This window comes from Eriocheir sinensis, chromosome 61 (assembly GCF_024679095.1).
Source record: "Eriocheir sinensis breed Jianghai 21 chromosome 61, ASM2467909v1, whole genome shotgun sequence".
Classification (NCBI taxonomy): Eukaryota; Metazoa; Arthropoda; class Malacostraca; order Decapoda; family Varunidae; genus Eriocheir; species Eriocheir sinensis.
Genome location: NC_066569.1, coordinates 2550484 through 2572005, shown reverse-complemented (window position 1 = coordinate 2572005; position 21522 = coordinate 2550484). Strand labels below are relative to the sequence as shown.

The following is a 21522-nucleotide window of genomic DNA, read 5'->3' as shown; positions in this document are numbered from 1 at the left end:
CGGTCATCTCCACCTCCTCCACTTCTAACTATGTCGTCTGTACTCCACCGTGATGTTGTAGACGCCGCCGCCGCCGCCGCCGCCACTGTAGCCGACATCCCCCTTCTTCTTCCTCCACCTCCTCCTCCTCCTCCTCCACCTCCTCCTCCTCCTCCACCTCCACCACCACTCTGCCGAGGACAAGATTACGGTCAGACTTCTCTCCCTTTTCCTCCACACACACACACACACACACACACACACACACACACATTGTCATTTTTTTCTTCAAGGTTTTTTATTTATTTGTTTTTTTAAAGATTGTGTTTGTTTTTCTTTTGTACTTTTGTTGTTATTTTTTTGTTGTTTTTTGTACATTGTTATTTTTTTCCTTTGTGTACGTGTGTGTATGTGTGTGTGTGTGTGTGTGTATGTGTGTGTGTGTGTGTGTGTGTGTGTGTGTGTGTGTGTGTGTGTGTGTGTGTGTGTGTTCTTCCCTTCTCCCCTTCCCCTTCTTCTTCTTCTATCTTCCCTCCCTTCTATTCCCTTCCCTTCCTCTTCTTCCTCCTCCTCCTCCTCCTCCTCCTTCTTCTTTTCTCTTTCTCTCTCTCTTTTTACAAACTCAATTTTTATTCTGGTTTTTCCTCTTTCTCTCTTTTAACATTCTCTTCATCTCTCTCTCTCTCTCTCTCTCTCTCTCTCTCTCTCTCTCTCTCTCTCTCTCGGGGGAGTTACAATTAAAGAAAGTTAAAGAGGACGAGATTACCTAATACGATCAGAGAGAGAGAAAGGAGGATAGTGAACTGTGGCTAGCTGGCTCCGTAGAGTAAATACAATATCTCTCTCTCTCTCTCTCTCTCTCTCTCTCTCTCTCTCTCTCTGACCTTAATAATAACAGACATACGAACACAACAATAATAATAATAATAATAATAATAATAATAATAATAATAATAATAATAATAATAATAATAATAATAATAAAAATAATAATAATAATAATAATAATAATGGGAATATCTCAATAAAATAAGACAAGAATTATTAATATTTTCATCTATTTATTTCTTCTTCTTCAAACTTTCTTCAGCAATAATAATAATAATAATAATAATAATAATAATAATAATGAAAATAATGAGATGAACAAAGAGAGGGATAAAGGAAAAAGAAGAAAGAACAAAATGGAAAAAAATAATGATAATAATAATAATAATAATAATAATAATAATAATAATAATAATAGTAATAATAATAATAATAATAATAATAATAATAATAATGTCTCACTCCACGCATTTATAAGATCATTAGTCTACACACACACACACACACACACACACACACACACACACACACACACACACAACGTACAAAAGCATTATTACAAAGACTACCAAAAACATTCAATATAAAAAGTAGCTGATTGTCATAAGCTTAAACCCTCCCCACCCCCCCTCCCTCCCTCCCCTCCCCTCCCCTCCTTACCCCCCTCCCTCCCCTCACTTAACCCCTTATCACGTGACTTCTTCCCCCCTCCCCCCCCTCCTCCCCTTTCCCTCCCTTCCCTCCCAAGTCAGGTCACTACAGCCATCCTCTCTCTCTCTCTCATTCCTTTTTTCTCTTGTTTTTCTTTCTATTTCTTTCTTAAAATTTTTCTTACCTATTCTTTTACCTTTTTCCTTCCATCCTTCCCCTCTTCTGTTTTTCATCCTATCTCCTATTCTTCCTTTTTTCCCTTCTTCTTCCTACCTTTCCTTCCCTTTGTTCTTTCTCTTAAATTTCTTTCTTCTTCTTCCTCTCTCTCTCTCTCTATTCATCTCTTCTTCATTCCTTTCCTCTACCCTTCCTTCCTTCCTTTCTCTCCCTTCCTTCCCATTCTTCTCTCCTACCTTTCTTTCTTTCTGTCTCTCCCTTTCTTCCTTTCTTTTATAACTCTTTCTTTCCGTCTATCCTTCCTTCATTCTTCTTTTCTTTGTCTCTATCTCCTTCTTTCTCCCTTCCTTTCCCTCCCTCCCTCCCTTCCCTCTTCTCCCTCTACCCCTTTAAATAATAATAATAATAATAATAATAATAAGTGACAATAATAATAGTTTAATGCCCCCTAAAATTGCTTTCCAAAGACGAGTTTATTTGAAAGAAAACGGAGAATGGCACAATTTATGGCTACTGTCTTTTTTTTGTGTTCGTCAGTTTTTCGAGGAAGAGGAGGAGGGAAGGAGGAGGAGAGGAAGGAGGAGGAAGGAAAACTATATTGAACATCTCTTTATCCTTTCCTTCTTTCTCTCTCTTTCTTTGTCCTCCTCCTCCTCCTCCTCCTCCTCCTCCTCCTCCTCCTCCTCTTCTTCTTCTAGGTACATATGACTCCTCTGACCTCGTGTGTTTGTTTGTTTGTGTGTAATGGAGAAGGAGAAGGAGGAGGAGGAGGAGGAGGAGGAGATAGAGGAGGAAAGGAAATGATGGAGATGATGGTGTAGGTGGTAGTGGTGATGAAAGTACTTAGCGTTTGGTGTTGATGGTGGTGATGAGACTGGTGTTGAAGTGGTGTTGTTGTGGTGTTGATGATGACGTCTTGTTGTTGTTGCTGTTGGTGGTGGTGTTGATTGGTGTTATGAAGTAGTGGTGTTGAGTGGTGGTGATGACTGGTGTTGAGTGGTGATGACTGGTGTTGAGTGGTGGTGGTGATGACTGGTGTTGAGTGGTGGTGGTGATGACTGGTGTTGAGTGGTGATGACTCGTGTTGAGTGGTGATGACTGGTGTTGAGTGGTGATGACTGGTGTTGAGTGGTGATGACTGGTGTTGCGTGGTGGTGACTGGTGTTGGTGGTGGTGATGACTGGTGTTGCGTGGTGATGACTGGTGTTGATGGTGGTGGTGATGACTGGTGTTGAGTGGTGGTGACTGGTGTTGAGTGGTGATGACTGGTGTTTTGTGGTGATGACTGGTGGTGCGTGGTGGTGACTGGTGTTGAGTGGTGGTGATGACTGGTGTTGCGTGGTGATGACTGGTGTTGAGTGGTGGTGATGACTGGTGTTGAGTGGTGATGACTGGTGTTGAGTGGTGGTGACTGGTGTTGAGTGGTGGTGATGACTGGTGTTGAGTGGTGATGTTGCGTGGTGGTGACTGGTGTTGGTGGTGTTGACTGGTGTTGAGTGGTGGTGATGGGTGGTGTTGCGTGGTGATGACTGGTGTTGAGTGGTGATGACTGGTGTTGAGTGGTGGTGACTGGTGTTGAAGTGGTGGTGTTGTGAATTGTTGTTGTAGTTGTTGGTGATGGAGTTCTTGTGGTGGTGGTGGGTGGTGTTGATTGGTGTGGTGATGTCTGGTGTTGAGTAGTGGTGGTGGTGGGTGGTGTTGGTGGTGACTGGTGTTGAGTGGTGATGACTGGTGTTGAGTGGTGGTGGTGGGTGGTGTTGAGTGGTGATGACTGGTGTTGGTGGTGACTGGTGGTGGTGGTGTTGATTGGTGTGGTGATTACTGGTGTTTAGTTTTGTTGGTGGTTGGTGGTGTTGAGTGGTGATGACTGGTGTTGAGTAGTGGTGGTGGTGGGTGGTGTTGAGTGGTGATGACTGGTGTTGAGTAGTGGTGGTGGTGGGTGGTGTTGGTGGTGATGACTGGTGTTGAGTGGTGGTGGTGGTGGGTGGTGTTGGTGGTGATGACTGGTGTTGAGTAGTGGTGGTGGTGGGTGGTGTTAAGTGGTGATGACTGGTGTTGTGTAGTGGTGGTGGTGGGTGGTGTTGAGTGGTGATGACTGGTGTTCAGTGGTGGTGGGTGGTGTTTCAAAGTACTCTTCAGGCGACGGACGACGAGAAAGATGACCACGACACACACACACACACGCACACACACACACACACACACACACTAATCATGGCCCGGCTGATGCAGAACCGCCGAGGATGCCGCAGGGAGCCCGGAGATGAAGGAGGCTGCGGATGCCACCGAGGACCCCGCTACGGAGGAAGAAGTGGAGGACGAGGGGACGAGGGAGGCGGGGAGGCATGGGTCCGGCCAGGGGGGGGAGTGGAGGGAGTCCTTATGCCTCCTCCTAATGTGTTTGTCCACGTCACTCTTCTGTATCGCTCGGTAGGGACAGAACGAGCATTTGAACGGACGCTCCCCCGTGTGCGTCCGTATGTGTCTAGCCAGTGAGTCCCGGGTTGTGGCGCGGTAGGGGCATATCGGGCATACATGGGGGCGGTAGGGGGTCACTTGGGTCACATCTGCCCCCCCCGGGTGGTGCTGCGTGCCCCCAGAGCGGTGTGGGGGGCGGAGGGATTGGGTGGAGGTGTCGAGGCGCGCTTCCAGGCTCTACGAATGGCTTTCCACGCCCGCCGCGCCAGGTCTGGGCCTGGCAACTGCAAAGGAAACAAAAAGCACCTGTGAGTTGCTGGTGGCCCGCCCTGGCGCCAGGGGGGGCAGGGGGGACCGCGGGGAGTGGGGGAACCAGGGGGACCGCGGGGGGAAAGAGGGGACCAGGGGGGAACCGCAGGGGAAGTAAACCAGTGGAATCGCAGGGGTAACCAAATGGGGACTGGGGGATAGCAGGGGGGAAGAGAAAACCAGGGGGAGGCAGGGTAATCGCAGGGCTTATCAGGGGACCACGGGGCAGGCTGGGGTACCGCAGGGGAAGGAAGGGGACCGCTGGCAGGAGGTACGAGACGCAGCCACAGGGTAAAACTAAGCCCCCAGATACAGAGATCCCAGGGGTTGGGCTACCACTGGGGAGCCCCGGGGGGAGGTACGGCAGAGAGTGAGGCTGCCAGGGGGGTGGAGGTCACGAGAAGAAGGGGGAGGTCAGGTCAATCGAGGGGAGGGGGCTGGGTAAGGTTAGGGGGCGTAAGACACAGGGAGGGCGTCGCCTGGGGGAGTTAGTGGGGACGCAGGAACCGGCTGGGGGAGCAGGCGATGGCAGCAGCGGCGGTGTGTGTGTGTGTGTGTGTGTGTGTGTGCGTACGTGTTTTACTTTTATATACATACACCCAGACACACACACACACACACACACACACACACACACACACGAACGCACGCACGCACGCACACACAGGCCTTTACACTTCCATTACCAACGACGAATGAGGAGGAGGAGGAGGAGGAGGAGGAGGAGGAAGAAATAGTGCAGATAATGATGAAAGAAAGCATCCTCCTCCTCCTCCTCCTTCTCTTCTTCTTCCTCCTCCTCCTCCTCTTAATTTATATCTCAAGGTAAGCTTCCCACCTGCGTCCTTCCGTTCTTTAAATAATAATAATAATAATAATAATAATAATAATAATAATAATAATAATAATAATAATAATGGTAATTTTTATTGATACGTTACATACAAGATATTATTAATTTATGTGCTATTAAAATCTCTCTCTCTCTCTCTCTCTCTCTCTCTCTCTCTCTCTCTCTCTCTCTCTCTCTCTCTCTCTCTCTCTCTCTCTCTCTCTCTCGTTTATTTTCTCTCCTTTCTCTTCCTTGTCTTTTTTTTCTCTTTCCTTCCTCCATTCTTCATCCTCAATCCCTCCTCCTCCTTCTCCTCCTCCTCCTCTTCTTAAAACGATAAAACGAAAGCAGAACACGGATAGGAATGGTGTTGACGGTGGTGGTGGTGGTGGTGAAAGGTGTGCTCGTACGTACTAAGAGTGGTGGTGGTGGTGGTGGTGTTTAAGACGTAGTGTTGGTAGTGGTGAGTTGGGAAGGGAGATGGAGGTGCAGTGGTGATGACAGTGGTGATGAGGTGGTGATGAGTGCGCTGAGGTGAACATAAACTCTCTACGTGGAGGGAAGAAGGGAGGAAGATGAGGAAGGAGGAGGAGGAGGATTAGAAGAAGATGGAGGAGGAGGAGGCAGAGGAGGAGGAGGAGGTGGAAGCCGGCACAGCACCACCTGCACCACCTGCAACACCACCTGCAACACCACCTGCAACACCACTGATCACCAACCCACCCAGACCAACACCAGTACCGAGAACGGAATGCATATCACCACCAGCAACACCAGCACACCACCAGTAACACCAGTAGCAACACTGCTATGCTTGCTACGAATATGCTTCTTCAAATCCGTGGCCTGGATGGCGCCGAAGGGACACAGCGGGCAGCGGTGCGGCCTGTGCCCGGTGTGGGTGTGCAGGTGGCGGACGAGTTTGTCCCTGGCCACGGCGCGGTACGGGCAGTGGGGGCACGCGTGGTTCCGTTCCCCCCTGTGGTAACGAAGGTGCCGTTCAAGACTCGAGGTGGAGCTAAGGGAACGGCCGCAGAGCCCACACACGTTCCCCATCAGCATTGCCAGTCCGCGCTGCAATGGGGAGAAGAAGAACTTGCGTCAGCCTTCTGGGAGCGAGGCGGGGCGAGGCGTGTGTCTGCGGCCGTCTGCGGCAGCCTTGGCTTCGGTACACTTTGTACTCGAGTCCAAGTACGATTACAGTACGACACCACGAAGCCAAGGACAAGTACAATTACTCTGTTTAGTTGATTAACTCGATTCCAAGAACGAGTGCTTATGTAATGTACAAGAATCCAAGTACAAGTACGCTTTACCCTCCTTGGCCTGAGTCGCCACCTGGCCCTCCCAGCCCCGGGCCGGCACACACCTGTGTCAGCCCCTCACCCCGCCCAGGCAGGGCGGCAAACACCACGCCACACACACACTAAGGCGTTACAAGTACAAGTACATGGTACTACATGTACTTGGACCCAAGCGAACGCCAGCGTCAGGGTGCGGTGGTGGCGGTGCTTCAGGGTGGCTAGTGCGTTGTGGGGATGCGTTTTGTGCTTGCCGTTTATTTTTAATTGTCTTGTGTTCGTGTGAGTGTCCTGGCGGGGGGCGGGGGCTCCAGGCGGCCCTCTTTGTTACTGTTGTTTAGTGTGTTGCGTTTGTCAAGTTCTTGCTTTCCTTGTTTTGTTTTTTGCTGTTTTCTCTTGTTCTCTTTTTTCTCTCTCTCTCTCTCTCTCTCTCTCTCTCTCTCTCTCTCTCTCTCTCTCTCTCTCTCTCTCTCTCTCTCTCTCTCTCTCTCTTGTCTGATATAATTATTGTTTACTGTTATTTATTTCCTCTTTTTGGAGCTATTAACCTCCTCCTCCTCCTTTCCTCTTTCCTCTTTTATCACAGTTTAGGCTTTTCTTCTCTTCATTCTTCCTCTTCCTCTTTCTTTCCTATCTTCTTTTTATTCTTCCTCCTCCTCCTCCTCCTCCTCCTCCTATTTACTTCTTCGACAGTCTTCACCTTTACTCTCCTGTTCCTCCTCCTCCTCCTCCTCTTCCTCCACTCCTGTCTTTGTCAGTGTCAATCTCCTCCTCCTCCTCCTCCTCCTCTTCCTCTTCTTCCTCCTTCTCTTCCAGTAGCGACAAGTGTTCTTCCATTTCGCTCCTCCTCCTCCTCCTCCTCTTCCTCCTTCTCCTCCTTCTCTTCCTTCTCCTCCTCCTCTTCCTTCTCCTCCTCCTCTTCCTCCTCCTCCTTCTCCTCCTCCTCCTTCTCCTCCTCCTCTTCCTCCTTCCCCTCCTCGTGACATGTTCCTTCACTCTCTTCTTCTCCTCCTCCTCCTCCTCCTCTTCCAATACCAATATGTCCCTGTATTTCTCTCCTCCTCTTCCTCTTTTATCCTCCTCCTCCTTCTCCTCTTCCTCTTCTTATTCCTTCTTCTCTTCCTCTTTCTCGTTCACAGATATCTACGGGCCTGTGTGTGTGTGTGTGTGTGTGTGTGTGTGTGTGTGTGTGTGTGTGTGTGTGTGTGTGTTTGCTAATTAGGTAATATCGTGGGTGAGTGACCATCAAACACACACACACTACACACCTACACACACACACTACACACACACACACATGCACGGACTAATAAAACTCATACATTCAATATCATTTTCTTTATTATTTATATTATTATTATTATTATTATTATTATTATTATCATTATTATTATTTTTATTACATATTTATATAAACCATTTTTGTTCATTTCTTTTATTCTTATTATACATCAAAATATCACTGGTTTTTCTTTTTTTCTTCTTATATATATTTACAGTCTTCCTCCTCCTCCTCCTCCTCCTCCTCTTCCTCTTCTCTTCCTCCTCCTCCTGTCTTCTTCCTTCCTCCTCCTCCTCCTCCTTCTTCTTTTTCCTCTTTTAATCTTACATACTAATTAGAATCTTACAGGTGTGTTTGTTCGTATGTTGGTTTGTACACGAAGGACAGGAGGAGGAGGAGGAGGAGGAGGAAAACAACAACGAGAATAAAACATCAACGACAAGAACAAGAACACCAGTATAAGATTAATAAGGCAATGTCACTCTTATTCTTCCTCTTCTTCTTCCTCTTCTTCTTCCTCTTCTTCTTCCTCTTCTTCTTTTCTTCCTCAGTTTATCTTTTTTTTATGTTTTATTTTGTTTCCTCTCTCTCTCTCTCTCTCTCTCTCTCTCTCTCTCTCTCTCTCTCTCTCTCTCTCTCTCTCTCTCTCTCTCTCAAACGAAACAGCCTCCAGCTTTTCCTTTTCCTTTGAGAGAGAGAGAGAGGTAACCAAACTGTGTCCATCTCTCTCTCTCTCTCTCTCTCTCTCTCTCTCTCTCTCCCTTTCGTTCTTTCTTCTCCTTTTCCTTCTTAATCTCCTTCTCCTCCTCCTCCTCCTCCTCCTCCTCCTCCTCCATTTCTCTGAGAAGGAGGAAAAAGGAGGACAAAAGGAGTGGAGTGGAGTACTATTGCCTCCTCCTCCTCCTCCTCCTCCTCCTCCTCCTCTTCCTCTTCCTCAAAGGGCTTTTTTTTTCAAGATGAAGATGCCCTAACAACCTCCTCCTCCTCTTCCTCTTCTTCCTCCTCCTCCTCCTCCTCCTCCCCTTTCTTAACCTGTTCCTTTTCTTCCTCTTCCTTCTCTATCTCTTCCTCTTCTTCCTTCTCTTCTTCAGTGGTGGTGGTGGTGATGACAGTGGTGGTGGTGGTGGTGGTGGTGGTGGTAGTGGTAATGAAGATTGTTACAAATGACTAATAATGTCTTTAATGGTGGTGATGATGATGGTGATGAAGGAGGAGATGAAGATGCTGAGTAGAAGCTGGAGGTGGAGGAGGGGGAGGAGGGGACTGGTGTTGAGAGTGGTGATGCAACTGGTGATATGGTGATGAAGGTGGTGGTGGTGGAGATGAACGCTATAACAGACTGGGATGTTGGGGTGGAGGTGCATGGTGGTGGTGTTGAGGAGAAGCCTGGTGGTGATGAAACTGGTGATGACGGAGGTGGTGATGATGCTATTGGTCAAATGGTGATGAACGCTATAACAGACTGGGATGCTGGGCTGGAGTTGAGGCTGGAGGTGGTGGTGGAGGAGGTGGAGGTGCCTGGTGGTGTTGAGGAGGTGCCTGGTGGTGTTGGTACTGGTGGTGACGCCTAACGTGCCGGTGGAGGCGCTGGAGTCTGGATCGAAACTCACAACTCGGGCACCAAAAAGGCTTCTCCCCCGTATGAGTTCGCAAATGCTTATTCATATCGCCTCGTCTGATAGCCTTGTATGAACACCAGTGGCAGAACAGGGGCCTTTTACCCCCCTCCGCCCCCCGTGGGACACTCTGCGGGGCTCCCTGGGGTCCTGGGGGTCTCTGGGGTGCCCGTCCGCCGGTCAGCCCCGCCCCCAGGCCCGTCGGGTAGCCCAGGTGACCGCGCCGCCCCGAAGTCGTCCCCGCCAGAGCCCCGCCGGCGTGCTGCAAAGAATGAGCACTTGAGGATCCCTTCTGCGGCCTTCTGCGTCAGGCTGCGTCAGCACTACCAACTCCTCCGCCTCCTTCACCTCCTCCTCCTTCTTCTTCGTCATCACCTCCATTCATGACCACCATCTTTACCTTCTTTTTGTTTTTGTTTTCGTTTCCGTCATCACCTCCATCTTCATCTTCTTCGTCATCACCTCCATCTTCATCTTCGTCATCACCTCCATTCATGACCATCTTTACCTTCTTTTTGTTTTTGTTTTCGTTTCCGTCATCACCATCATCTTCATCACCTCCTCCTCCTTCTTCTTCGTCATTACCTCCATTCATCACCACCACTTTCATCACCACCTTTATCTTTTTTTTTTCATATTCGTCATCACCTCCATTCATCACCACCTTTACCTTCTTCATCACCTCCAGTTTCGTTTTTGTTTTCACCTCCATTCATCACCACCTTCATCACCACCTTCATCACCATTACTTTCTTCGGTACCTCCATCATCCACCTCCTTTAAGAATTGCTGTCATCACCGTCTTCATCACCATTTTCATCACCACCGTTAGTTTTCGTTTGTTTTCACCTCCATCATCACCGTCTTCATCACCACTTGTTCTCCTTTGTCTTCACCTCCATTATTAAATACGTCTTCTTCCTCCATCTTTCTCAACACCGCCATCTTCAACTCCACAACCCTCATCACCACCAGTTTCATCTTCAAGTCTATCTTCGTCATCATCACCACTGGTATTGTCACCTCCACTGCAATCTCAACACCATCATCTAGATATAAGGCCCATCAACACCACTATCATCACCATCAACACAGCCTAAAGATATGTATATGACGCCCCTTCCCTTCCCTTCCTTTCCTTTCCCTTCTTTTCCCTTCCCTTTTTTTTCCTTCCTTTCCCTTCTCTTCTCTTCCCTTCCCTTCCCTTCCCTTCCCTTCCCTTCTCTTCCCTTCTCTTCCTTTCCCTTCCTTTCGCCTATCTTCCCTTCTCTACTCTTCCCTACCATTGCTTCTCTTCCCACCCCTTCTCTTCCTTTCCCCTATCTTCCCTTCCTTTCCATTGCCTTCCCATCCCTACCATTCCCTTCTCTTCCCTTCCTTTCTAATCTCTTCCCTACCATTCCTTCCCATCCCTTCCCATCACTACGGGGTATGGGTATTGTCACCATGGTACTGCGGAGGATTCTTGAAGAGAGGAGGAGCTGAGTAACGGAGTCGGTGGGAGATGAGGAAGACAAGCCGAGTATAGTACCAGGAATTTTAAGGCCCTCTGGTGTTGATGGTGTTGGTGGTGTTGTTGGAGTTTGGGGTTGAGGTGGAGCTGAGAGATCGGAGTACCGGACTTTGTGGACCCCAAGAATATGCCTTCGGAAATTACTCTTATCGCCGGACATGTACACGCAAAACGGACATTTAAACGGTTTCTCCCCAGTGTGTGTCCGTATGTGCTTATCCAGATCCACACGAGACCTGGAGCTGTAGGGGCAGTAGAGGCAGGGGTAGTGACGCTCCCCCACCCCCCCAGCACCACGCCCCCACGCCCCGGAGGAAGAGGAGGAGGCAGAGGTAGCGGCCCCAGAGCTCGGATCACGGCTGGCCCAGAGTGATCCAGGGTTCCCGGCTATGCGTGCGGCCTCGGTACCAGCCATCAGCGGCGCCCCAAGCCCGGACTGCAACAGACAACGGACAGCCGACGGTCAGTGTCTGCCCTCACCACCACCACCACCACCAGTCATCACCATCAACACCAGACTTCATTATCACAGGACACCAGATTCTTGTAGACTTGTTAATACTTGTGTTCTGTAACCCCCATCCACCCCCAACCCCTCACCACCACCACCACCACCATCAGTCATCACCATCAACACCAGACTTCATTATCACAGGACACTACCTCCAGACTCTTCTAGACTTGTTAATACTTATGTTCTGATAGCCTCCATCCACCCCCACCCCCACCACCAGTCATCACCATCAACACCAATCAGTCATCACCATTAACAGTATCTCCAGTATCACCACCCAACACACCCTTCCCAGGATAGAATCAACACCGATATCAACATCACCACCACCATCTGTCATCACCACTAACACCAGTAGGATCTTCATCACCATATAACACTGTCAGAAGCGTCACCCCCCCTCCCCCCCTCCACAAACAGAATCAACACCAATATCACCATCCGTCATCACCACTAACAACACCGGAGACTTCATCACCACAAAACAAGTGTTACCTGCATCACCAGTACGAGAGGTGTCCCACGACCAGCCCTCCCCTCCCACCCCCAACTGAACACCACCACCACCACCACCATTAACACCGGTAGAGCGTTCATCACCAGCATCACCAATACGACTAAAAATGCCCCCCTCCTCCAACTCCACCTCCCCCCCCACCAGCATCTAAAGATTATGTAGTAGTAATAGTAGTAGTAGTAGTAGTAGTAGTAGTAGTAGTAGTAGAACAAGAAGTATGTGATGATGATAGTGGTGGTGGTGGTGGTGATGACAGTGGTGGTGATATGGTGTTGAAACTGGTGACTGGTGGTGTTATTAGTGTTGCAATTCTTCCTGGAGGTGGTGTTGTGGAGGTGGAGGTGGAGGTGCAGGTTCATCGTCTTGGTGGTGGTGATGAAGGTGGTGTTGAGACTGAGACTGGTGATGAAGACGAGACCGCGACTGCGCTTCCTGATGGTGTTGATGTTGGTGTTGAGACTGGTGTTGATGTCTGTTTCTGATGTGTCTATGTACGTTGCTCTTGTGGGCGGCGCGGTACGGACAGTGTGGACAAGCGAAGGGCCTCTCCCCCGTGTGCGTGCGGACGTGGCGGGTCAGGTCCACGGCGGAACGAAAGCCCCGTCCGCAGAGTCCGCACGAGAGCTCCCGCCGCGGCCACCGTCCCTAAAACGAGATGGTGTGCCTAAGACCATGGCCAAACCCTCGACTTCTTATGTGTCATCCTCATCCTCCTTCTCCTTCTCCTCTTCATCTTTCTCCTCCTCCTTCTCCTTCTCCTCTTCATCTTCCTCCTCCTCCTCCTCCTTCTTCTTCTATTCGTCTTTCTCCTTTCATTTACCAAACCTCGACTTTCCTCCTCCTCCTCCTTATCTTCAAAAACCCTCGACTTCTTATGTTTCCTCCTCCTCCTCCTCCTCCTCCTCCTCCTCCTTCTCCTCCTCCTCCTCCTTCTCCTCTTCATCTTCCTCCTCCTCCTCCTCCTTCTTCTTCTATTCGTCTTTCTCCTTTCATTTACCAAACCTCGACTTTCCTCCTCCTCCTCCTTATCTTCAAAAACCCTCGACTTCTTATGTTTCATCCTCCTCCTCCTCCTCTTTATCGTTCTCCTCCTCCTCCTCCTCCTCTTCATCTTCCTCCTCCTCCTTCTCCTTCTTCTTCTATTCGTCTTTCCCCTTTTATTTACCAAACCTCGACTTTCCTCTTCCTCCTCCTCCTCCTCCTCCTCCTCCTCCTCCTTATCTTCAAAAACCCTCGACTTCTTATGTTTCATCCTCCTCCTCCTCCTCCTCCTTCTCCTCCTCCTCATCTACATCCTCCTCCTCCTTCTCCTCCTCCTCCTCCTTCTCCTCTTCATCTTCCTCCTTCTTCTTCTCCTTCTTCTATTCGTCTTTCTCCTTTTATTTACCAAACCTCGACTTTCCTCCTCCTCCTCCTTCTCCTTCTCCTTATCTTCAAAAACCCTCGACTTCTTATGTTTCATCCTCCTCCTTCTCCTCTTCATCTTCTTCCTCCTCCTTCTTCTTATCTTCATTCTCCTTCTCCTTCTCCTCTTCATCTTCCTCCTCCTCCTCCTCCTCTTTATCTTCCTCCTCCTTCTCCCCCTCATCTTCATCCTCCTTCTCCTTCTCCTCTTCATCTTCCTCCTCCTCTTTCTCCTTCTTCTTTTTCCGTAATTCTCCTTTTATTTACCAAACCTCGACTTTCCTCCTCCTCCTCCTCCTTCTCCTTATCTTCAAAAACCCTCGACTTCACTCACATTCTCCCTCAAATTCATTCTTCTCGTGGTTATCTTTCTTATCAAACTCCTCCCTCGACTCCCTTATACCTTCCTTTGTCTTCCTTATAGTTACGAACCTTCGACTTCCCTCACTCTCCTCCTCCTAATCTTCAAATACCCTCGACTTCATTTCCTTCTCATATCCCCCTTTAAAACCATTCCTCTCGTGGTTATTTCTTTCAAAACACTTCTCTCGACTCCCTTCTACAGATTCCCACCCTCTCCTCCTAATCTTCAAATACCCTCGACTTCATTTCCTTCTTATATCCCCCCTTAAAACCATTCCTCTCGTGGTTATCTCTCAAAACACTTCTCTCGACTCCCTTCAACAGATTCCCACCCTCAGTAGTTACCCTAAAGCAGTATGGGGTTACAAGATATCATTAGACAAGTACTTCACGGATAATGTTTACTACTGACAATACTTTCCGCTTCGTTTACATAAAGAAGATTAATATGAAGCACCAGGTCAGTTTATATATGTATTTCCCATCCTTACCCTTCCCATCCCTTTGTGGTAGCCTGAGATGGAGGTGGAAGAGGAGGTGGAGTGATGATGCTGAGGTGGAAGATGTGGATGCTGAGTGGATGCTGGGAAGGAAGGTAGAAGTGGATGAACCTAAATCTCATCCATCTGGTCTTGTAGTGGATGAGATGAAACTAAGATGTGGATGCTGAGAAGAAAGTGGATTCTGGGAAAGGAAGATGGAGTGGATGAACCTAAATCTCATCCAACTGGTCTTGTAGTGGATGAGATGAAAAAACGAGGATGCTGGAGTGATGTGGATGCTGGGGTGGAAGATGTGGATGCTGAGAAAGTGGATGCTGGGGAGAGTGGAAGAGCCTAAATCTCATCCATCTGATCTTGTAGTGGATGAGATGAAAAAGCGAGGATGCTGGAGTGATGTGGATGCTGGGGTGGAAGATGTGGATCCTGAGAAGAACGTGGATGCTGGGGGAGGAAGGTAGAAGTGGAAGAGCCTAAATCTCATCCATCTGATCTTGTAGTGGATGAGATGAAAAAGCGAGGATGCTGGAGTTATGTGGATGCTGGGGTGGAAGATGTGGATGCTGAGAAGAAAGTGGATGCTGGGGAAGGAAGGTAGAAGTGGAAGAGCCTAAATCTCATCCATCTGATCTTGTAGTGGATAGGATGAAAGAGAGAGATGCTGGAGCTAAGATGTGGATGCTGGGGTGGAAGATGTGGATGCTGAGAAGAAAGTGGATGCTGGGGGAGGAAGATGAGGTGGATGAACCTAAATCTCATTCATCTGATCTTGTAGTGGATGAGATGAAGGAGAGATGCTGGGGTGGAAGATGTGGATGCTGAGAAGAAAGTGGATGCTGGGGAAGGAAGGTAGAAGTGGATGAACCTAAATCTCATCCATCTGGTCTTGTAGTGGATGAGATGAAAGTGAGATGCTGGGGCTAAGATGTGGATGCTGAGAAGAAAGTGGATGCTGGGGGAGGAAGATGAAGTGGATGAACCTAAATCTCATCCATCTGATCTTGTAGTGGATGAGATGAAAGAGAGATGCTGGGGTGGAAGATGTGGATGCTGAGAAGAAAGTGGATGCTGGGGGAGGAAGGTAGAAGTGGATGAACCTAAATCTCATCCATCTAGTCTTGTGGTGGACGAGATGAAAGCGTGGATGCTGGGATGAAGATGCTGGATGCTGGGGGCGTGTCTCTGAGCTGAGGGAGCCCGGGGTGTCTGATTCTAATGTGCCTGTTCGCTGTCTGTTTCTGCGCGGAGCGGTAAGGACAGTGCGGACAGACGTATGGCTTCTCCCCCGTGTGAGTGCGGATGTGGCGCGTCAGGTCAGCTAAGGAGCGAAAGTGGCGTCCGCACAGTCCGCACAAAGTAGCCCCGCGCCGCAGCCATCCACCCTAAAACGAGATGGTGTGCCTATGAGTGTGGCAGACCCTCGACTTGTTATGGTTCATCCTCCCCCTTCTCCTTCTCTTTAAATACCTTCGACTTTTTAACTTCCTCCTCCTCCTCCTCCTCCTTATCTTCTTCCTCTTTTTCCTTGTACTTATCTTCCTCCTCCTCCTCCTCCTCCTTATCTTCTTCCTCTTTTTCCTTGTACTTATCTTCCTCCTCCTCCTCCTCCTCCTAATCATCTTCCACTTTTTCCTTGCCTTATCTTCCTCCTCCTCCTCCTCCTCCTTATCTTCTTCCTCTTTTTCCTTGTACTTATCTTCCTCCTCCTCCTCCTCCTCCTTATCTTCTTCCTCTTTTTCCTTGTACTTATCTTCCTCCTCCTCCTCCTCCTCCTTATCTTCTTCCTCTTTTTCCTTGTACTTATCTTCCTCCTCCTCCTCCTTATCTTCATCCTCTTTTTCCTTGTATTTATCTTCCTCCTCCTCCTCCTCCTCCTCCTTATCTTCTTCCTCTTTTTCCTTGTACTTATCTTCCTCCTCCTCCTCCTTATCTTCTTCCTCTTTTTCCTTGTACTTATCTTCCTCCTCCTCCTCCTCCTCCTAATCTTCTTCCTCATTTTAATTGTACTTATCTTCCTCCTCCTCCTCCTTATCTTCATCCTCTTTTTCCTTGTACTTATCTTCCTCCTCCTCCTCCTCCTCCTCCTTATCTTCTTCCTCTTTTTCCTTGTACTTATCTTCCTCCTCCTCCTCCTTATCTTCATCCTCTTTTTCCTTGTACTTATCTTCCTCCTCCTCCTCCTCCTCCTTATCTTCTTCCTCTTTTTCCTTGTACTTATCTTCCTCCTCCTCCTCCTCCTCCTCCTCCTTATCTTCTTCCTCTTTTTCCTTGTATTTATCTTCCTCCTTCTTCTCCTTGTCTTCAAATACCTTCGACTTCCTAATTTCCTCTTCCTCATTCTTCTCAGTATCTTCTCCTCCTCCTCCTTATCTTCTTCCTCTTCTTCCTTTTATTTATATTCTATCTTCTCTTCTTCTTCTTCCTCCTCCTCCTCCAAAATCTGACTATGTTTTTCTTTATTTTCTTTTATCCTGTTCTACGTTCTTTCTTGTCTTCTTCCTCCTCTTCTCTTCCTTATATTCTTCCTCGTATTGTATTGGTATTCTCTCTCTCTCTCTCTCTCTCTCTCTCTCTCTCTCTCTCTCTCTCTCTCTCTCTCTCTCTCTCTCTCTCTCGCTCTCTCTCTCTCTCTCTCTAATAACCACCTCTAACTCTATATTGATGCTCTGTGTGTGTGTGTTCGTGTGTGTGTGTGTGTGTGTGTGTGTGTGTGTGTGTGTGTGTGTGTGTGTGTGTGTTTCATAGGCGCGCTCTCGCTTGCATATTCATTGGGAAAACACCACCACCACCACTACCACCATGACCACAATCACCACCACCATCACCACCATCATCACCACCATCACCACCACAATTTAACAACAACAACAACAACAGGAACAAACAAAATACAGTTTATCTTTCACAACGACATTTTATTTACAAAACTTTATTCATCTTTATTATTATTATTCATATTAATATCAACAACAGCCGTGTGTGGCTTAAAGCAACACACACACACACACACACACACACACACACACACACACACACACGATTGATAACCTGATAGAAACGATTTGGATTAAGAGGAAGAGGAAGAGGAGGAGGAGGAGGCGGAGGAGGAGGAGGAGAAGAAGAGGAAGGTAACGGAAGGGAAGAAGAGGAGGAAGAGGAGAATTAAAGAGGAATATAAGGATAACACACACACACACATACACACACACACACACACACACACACACACACACACACACACACACCATCACCCATCCTTTCCCTTTCCTTCCCCACCACCTAACTCTCTCCCATCCCTCCCTCCCTTCCTTCCTTTCCTATCCTACCAGAAACTTCAGAAGAGGAGGAGGAAGAGGAGGAGGAGGATTTTAAACCTTATCCAATCTCTGCTCTTCTGCCTGACTGGATAACCTGGCCTGGGACGCGGCGAGGGCGGACGCCAAACTGGAGACTGGCCCGAAGAGACTTGACACTGGGGGCAATTCCTTGTAATGGGAGAGATCCGCATGTACAGTCCGCACATGCCTGTTAACGGACTGTTTCTGGGACGCACGGTACGGACAATGCGGACAGAGGAACGGTTTCTCCCCTGTATGCGTACGAAGGTGTCTGCGGAGGTCGTTAGCAAGTCGGAAACCACGGCCGCAGACTTCGCACTGGTGTCGGCGAGCGCCCAAGTCGAGGTCTGCGGCGTCGAGGCCTTGAGACTGGAACTGTCGAAGAGCCCCCAAGTCACTGTCTGAACTGTCCAAAGGCTGTGATTGGAACTGTCGGAGGGCACCCACGTCGGGGTCTCCACTGTCCAAGGGTCGGGACTTGAACTGTCGGAGTGCCCCAAGGTCGCTATCTGAACTGTCGAGATGCCCGGGTTTGAACTGTCGAAGTGCCCCCAGGTCCACCTCCGATGTGTCAAGAGCATGGGTGGAGTGCGTCGATGCGTGGAGGCCTAGGCGCGTGAAGAAGCCCGGTAGAGTGGAGGTGAGGTGGTGGTGGTGGTGGTGGTGATGACGGTACTGGTGGTGGTGGTTGAGTGGATCGTCCAATTCCCCAGCGAGGTTCCGCCCCTGAAGCAGAACAACGCCTTAGTATGTAGACTGACACCACCTCCACCACCTCCACTTTCACCACCTCCACCTTCATCACCACTCAACACCACCTCCAGCACCTTCATCACCACTCAACACCACCTCCACCACCTTCATCACCACTCAACACCACCTCCATCTTCATCACCACTTAACACCACCTCCAGCACCTCCACCCTTCATCACCACCTTCATCACCACTCAACACCACCTCCACCACCTTCATCACCACCTCCACCACCTTCATCACCACTCAACACCACTTCCATCTCCATATTCATCACCATTCCCAGCGCTAAGACTGATACCCTCTCCATCAACACCACCACCTCCTTCATCACCATTTTCAACACCACATCCCCTCAACACCTTTTCGTAGTCTAGGTATCTCCAGCATCACCACCACCACAACCACCACCACCACCACCAGTAAAGTCATTCATCACCGCTTTCTCAACACCACACACACACACACACACACACACACACACACACTAGGGCTGTCACGACTGGAGATGGTGTGAAGCGGACAACCCACCACCACCACCGCCTACACCACCACTACCACCACCACCACCACCGCGAGTATCAACACTGTGTACCGTCCGCATGTGACGGTATACACTGCTCATCACCGCGGCCCTGAACATACAGAGCGGACACGTGTAAGGCTTCTCCCCTGTGTGAGTGCGGACGTGTCTTCTGAGGTCCTCCAGGCGCCCGAATCCGCGTCCGCACACAAGGCAGTTAAGGTTACCACTCCGAGCTGCTCCTCCTCCTACTCCTACGCCTACTCCCAACTCTCCTCCTCCTCCTCCTCCTCCTCCTGGTACTGATTCTCTTCCTCTTCCGTCTCCTCCTCCTCCTCCCGTTACCAGTCTGGCCAGCCGTGTTACCCCCACTCCTCCGCCCACTCCGCCCACCACCACGCCCACTCCGCTCGCCGCGCCCTAAAAGAGAGGGAGTGGCGCTCTTTAAGCCTCGATTTTACGTACATGGATTACACACACACACACACACACACACACACACACACACACACACACACACGCATACGCACACATACATATACAAACACAAGATTCATGTTCATATAGGTACACATATACATACATACATACATACATACATACATACATACAAGAATGAGTTTTTTTATGATTTATTTCTTGTATTTTGTTTTATTTATTTGTTTGTTTGTTTGTTTTTGTTTTGCTTTTAAGACCGAGGACTGATTTTATTTTTTTCTTCCTTTCCTCTTCCTTCTCTTCCTCCTCTTCTTCTTCCTTCCCTCTTTCTCCTCCAGCATCTTACCCTCCTCCTCCTCCTCCTCTTCTTCCTCTTCCTCCTCCTTACATAACAATAACAAAAATATCTTTCCTTTTTATTCTAATTTCCTTCCTCTTCCTCCTCCTCTTCCTCCCCTCTTTCTCCTCCAGAATCTTACCCTCCTCCTCCTCCTCCTCTTCTTCCTCTTCCTCCTCCTTAGATAACAATAACAAAAATATCTTTCGTTTTTATTCTTCTTCCTCTTCCTCTCTTCCTCCCTCTTTCTCCTCCAGAATCTACCTCCTCCTCCTCCTCCTCTTCTTCCTCCTCCTTAGATAACAATATAAATATCTTTCGTTTTATTCTTCTTCCTCCTCTTCCTTTCTCTCTCTTTCTCTCTCTCTCTCTCTCTTCCTCTTTTTCCCTCCCAAAGTTTGTAAAGATAAATAACGGCTTGATTTTTTTTTACTCTCTCTCTCTCTCTCTCTCTCTCTCTCTCTCTCTCTCTCTCTCTCTCTCTCTCTCTCTCTCTCTCTCTCTCTCTCTCTCTCTCTCTCTCCTTTTACACACACACACACACACAAGCTCTCTCTTCCTCCTCCTCCTCTTCCTGAAAACAACTTCCTTCCTCTTCCTCCTCCTCCTCCTCCTCCTCTTCCACCTACGCCATGAGATTGCTCTGGGGGGGCGTGGGCGTGGCGTGGACCGTGCGGGCGTGGCGGATCACACTGCTCTTGACGGCGGCGCGGTACGGACAGAACGGACAAGTGTAAGGCTTCTCCCCCCGTGTGCGTGCGGACGTGGCGCCTCAAGTCCTCCATCTGGCCGAAGAGGCGTCCACAGATGACAGCTTAGGCGCGTGCGGTTGCGGACTCCACTTACTGATGATATTCCACCTCCTAATCCACTTTCTATTCCTCCTCCTCCACTTCTGATGCTGCCGTGACATCCTCCTCCTCCACCTACTGCTCCTATCTCTCCACTTTCTAGTCCTGTTCCTCCTCCACTTCTGATGCTGCTGTGACATCCTCCTACTCCACTTGTTACTCCTATCTCTCCACTTTCTAGCCCTTCTCCTCCTACTCCACTTATGTTTCTAAAGGTACTACTACTACTTGCTACACCACCTCCACCTCCACATCCTACTCCACCTTCCACTAGATAAATACCACCTCCACTACTACCACTACCTCCACCTTCGTCCCCACCACCACCCCCTCCACCACCACGCGCCGCTAGCATCCATCCTCCACCTCCACCGTCTCCACCTCCAACTCCACCCATCCCCACCTATAAAGAAACCGGAAAAATGGTCTCTGTCAGCCTTGGGAAGAGTGAAACCGACCCCGCCCCGTGCCCCGAAATACCCAGTGCCCCAAGAACAGCCCCCTCCGTGCCCCGTAAGACTGAAACCTGCCCCGTTCTCCCTCTCCCCTGTGTCCACCATGCCCCGTCCCCCCGTCTCAGTGCCCCGGGTGAGTGTAATTTGCCCCGTCCATCGCCCTAGTGCCCAATGAGGTAAAATCTGCCCCGTCAAATGCCCCGTTCCGCACACTTCCAAGAACACCCGGTTTTAAGTGTAACCTGACCCCCCCCCCCTTAATAACCCGAGGTCCCCCGTGCCCCGTCCCTCGTCTTGACCCCATAGAACCTCCCCCCCCCACCCACCCCTACGTGAGTGGATCATGCCCCCCCACCCCACTTCATATCCCAAAATGCCCCGTGGCCCCCTAAAAAACCCTTTCCCTGTGCCCCGTGTGAGTTAAAACCTGCCCCGAAAGATACCCCGAAATGCCCCGTGCCCAGTTCTTTCCTGCCCCGTAACTCCATGTGTGTGTATGTATATATGTATGTATGTATGTGTGGATGGAAGTATACACATAGACATACACACACACACACATACATACATATATAGATTGATAGATAGTTATATATATTCTCTCTCTCTCTCTCTCTCTCTC

The 21522-nt window shown here is 49.1% G+C and overlaps 1 protein-coding gene across 14 annotated transcripts in view; it reads right to left on the bottom strand.

The window, feature by feature from the left end:
• LOC126986112 (longitudinals lacking protein, isoforms A/B/D/L-like) overlaps positions 1 to 21522 on the bottom strand; it is a 91792-nt gene that overhangs the window by 30195 nt on the left and 40075 nt on the right. Inside the window, exons 5-6 of one of the 14 annotated variants that reach the window (XR_007739287.1) lie at positions 15185 to 15586; positions 14586 to 14952 (exon numbers count right to left, since the gene is read on the bottom strand). The exons of 7 other annotated variants lie outside the window; for them this stretch is intronic. Coding sequence is in view for 6 of the 7 variants with exons in the window: in XM_050841824.1 (XP_050697781.1) it covers positions 17573 to 18268 (696 nt within the window). In the remaining variant the exon portion in view is untranslated. 6 more of the 14 variants (XM_050841839.1, XM_050841838.1, XM_050841827.1 and 3 more) reach the window with 6 other exon arrangements.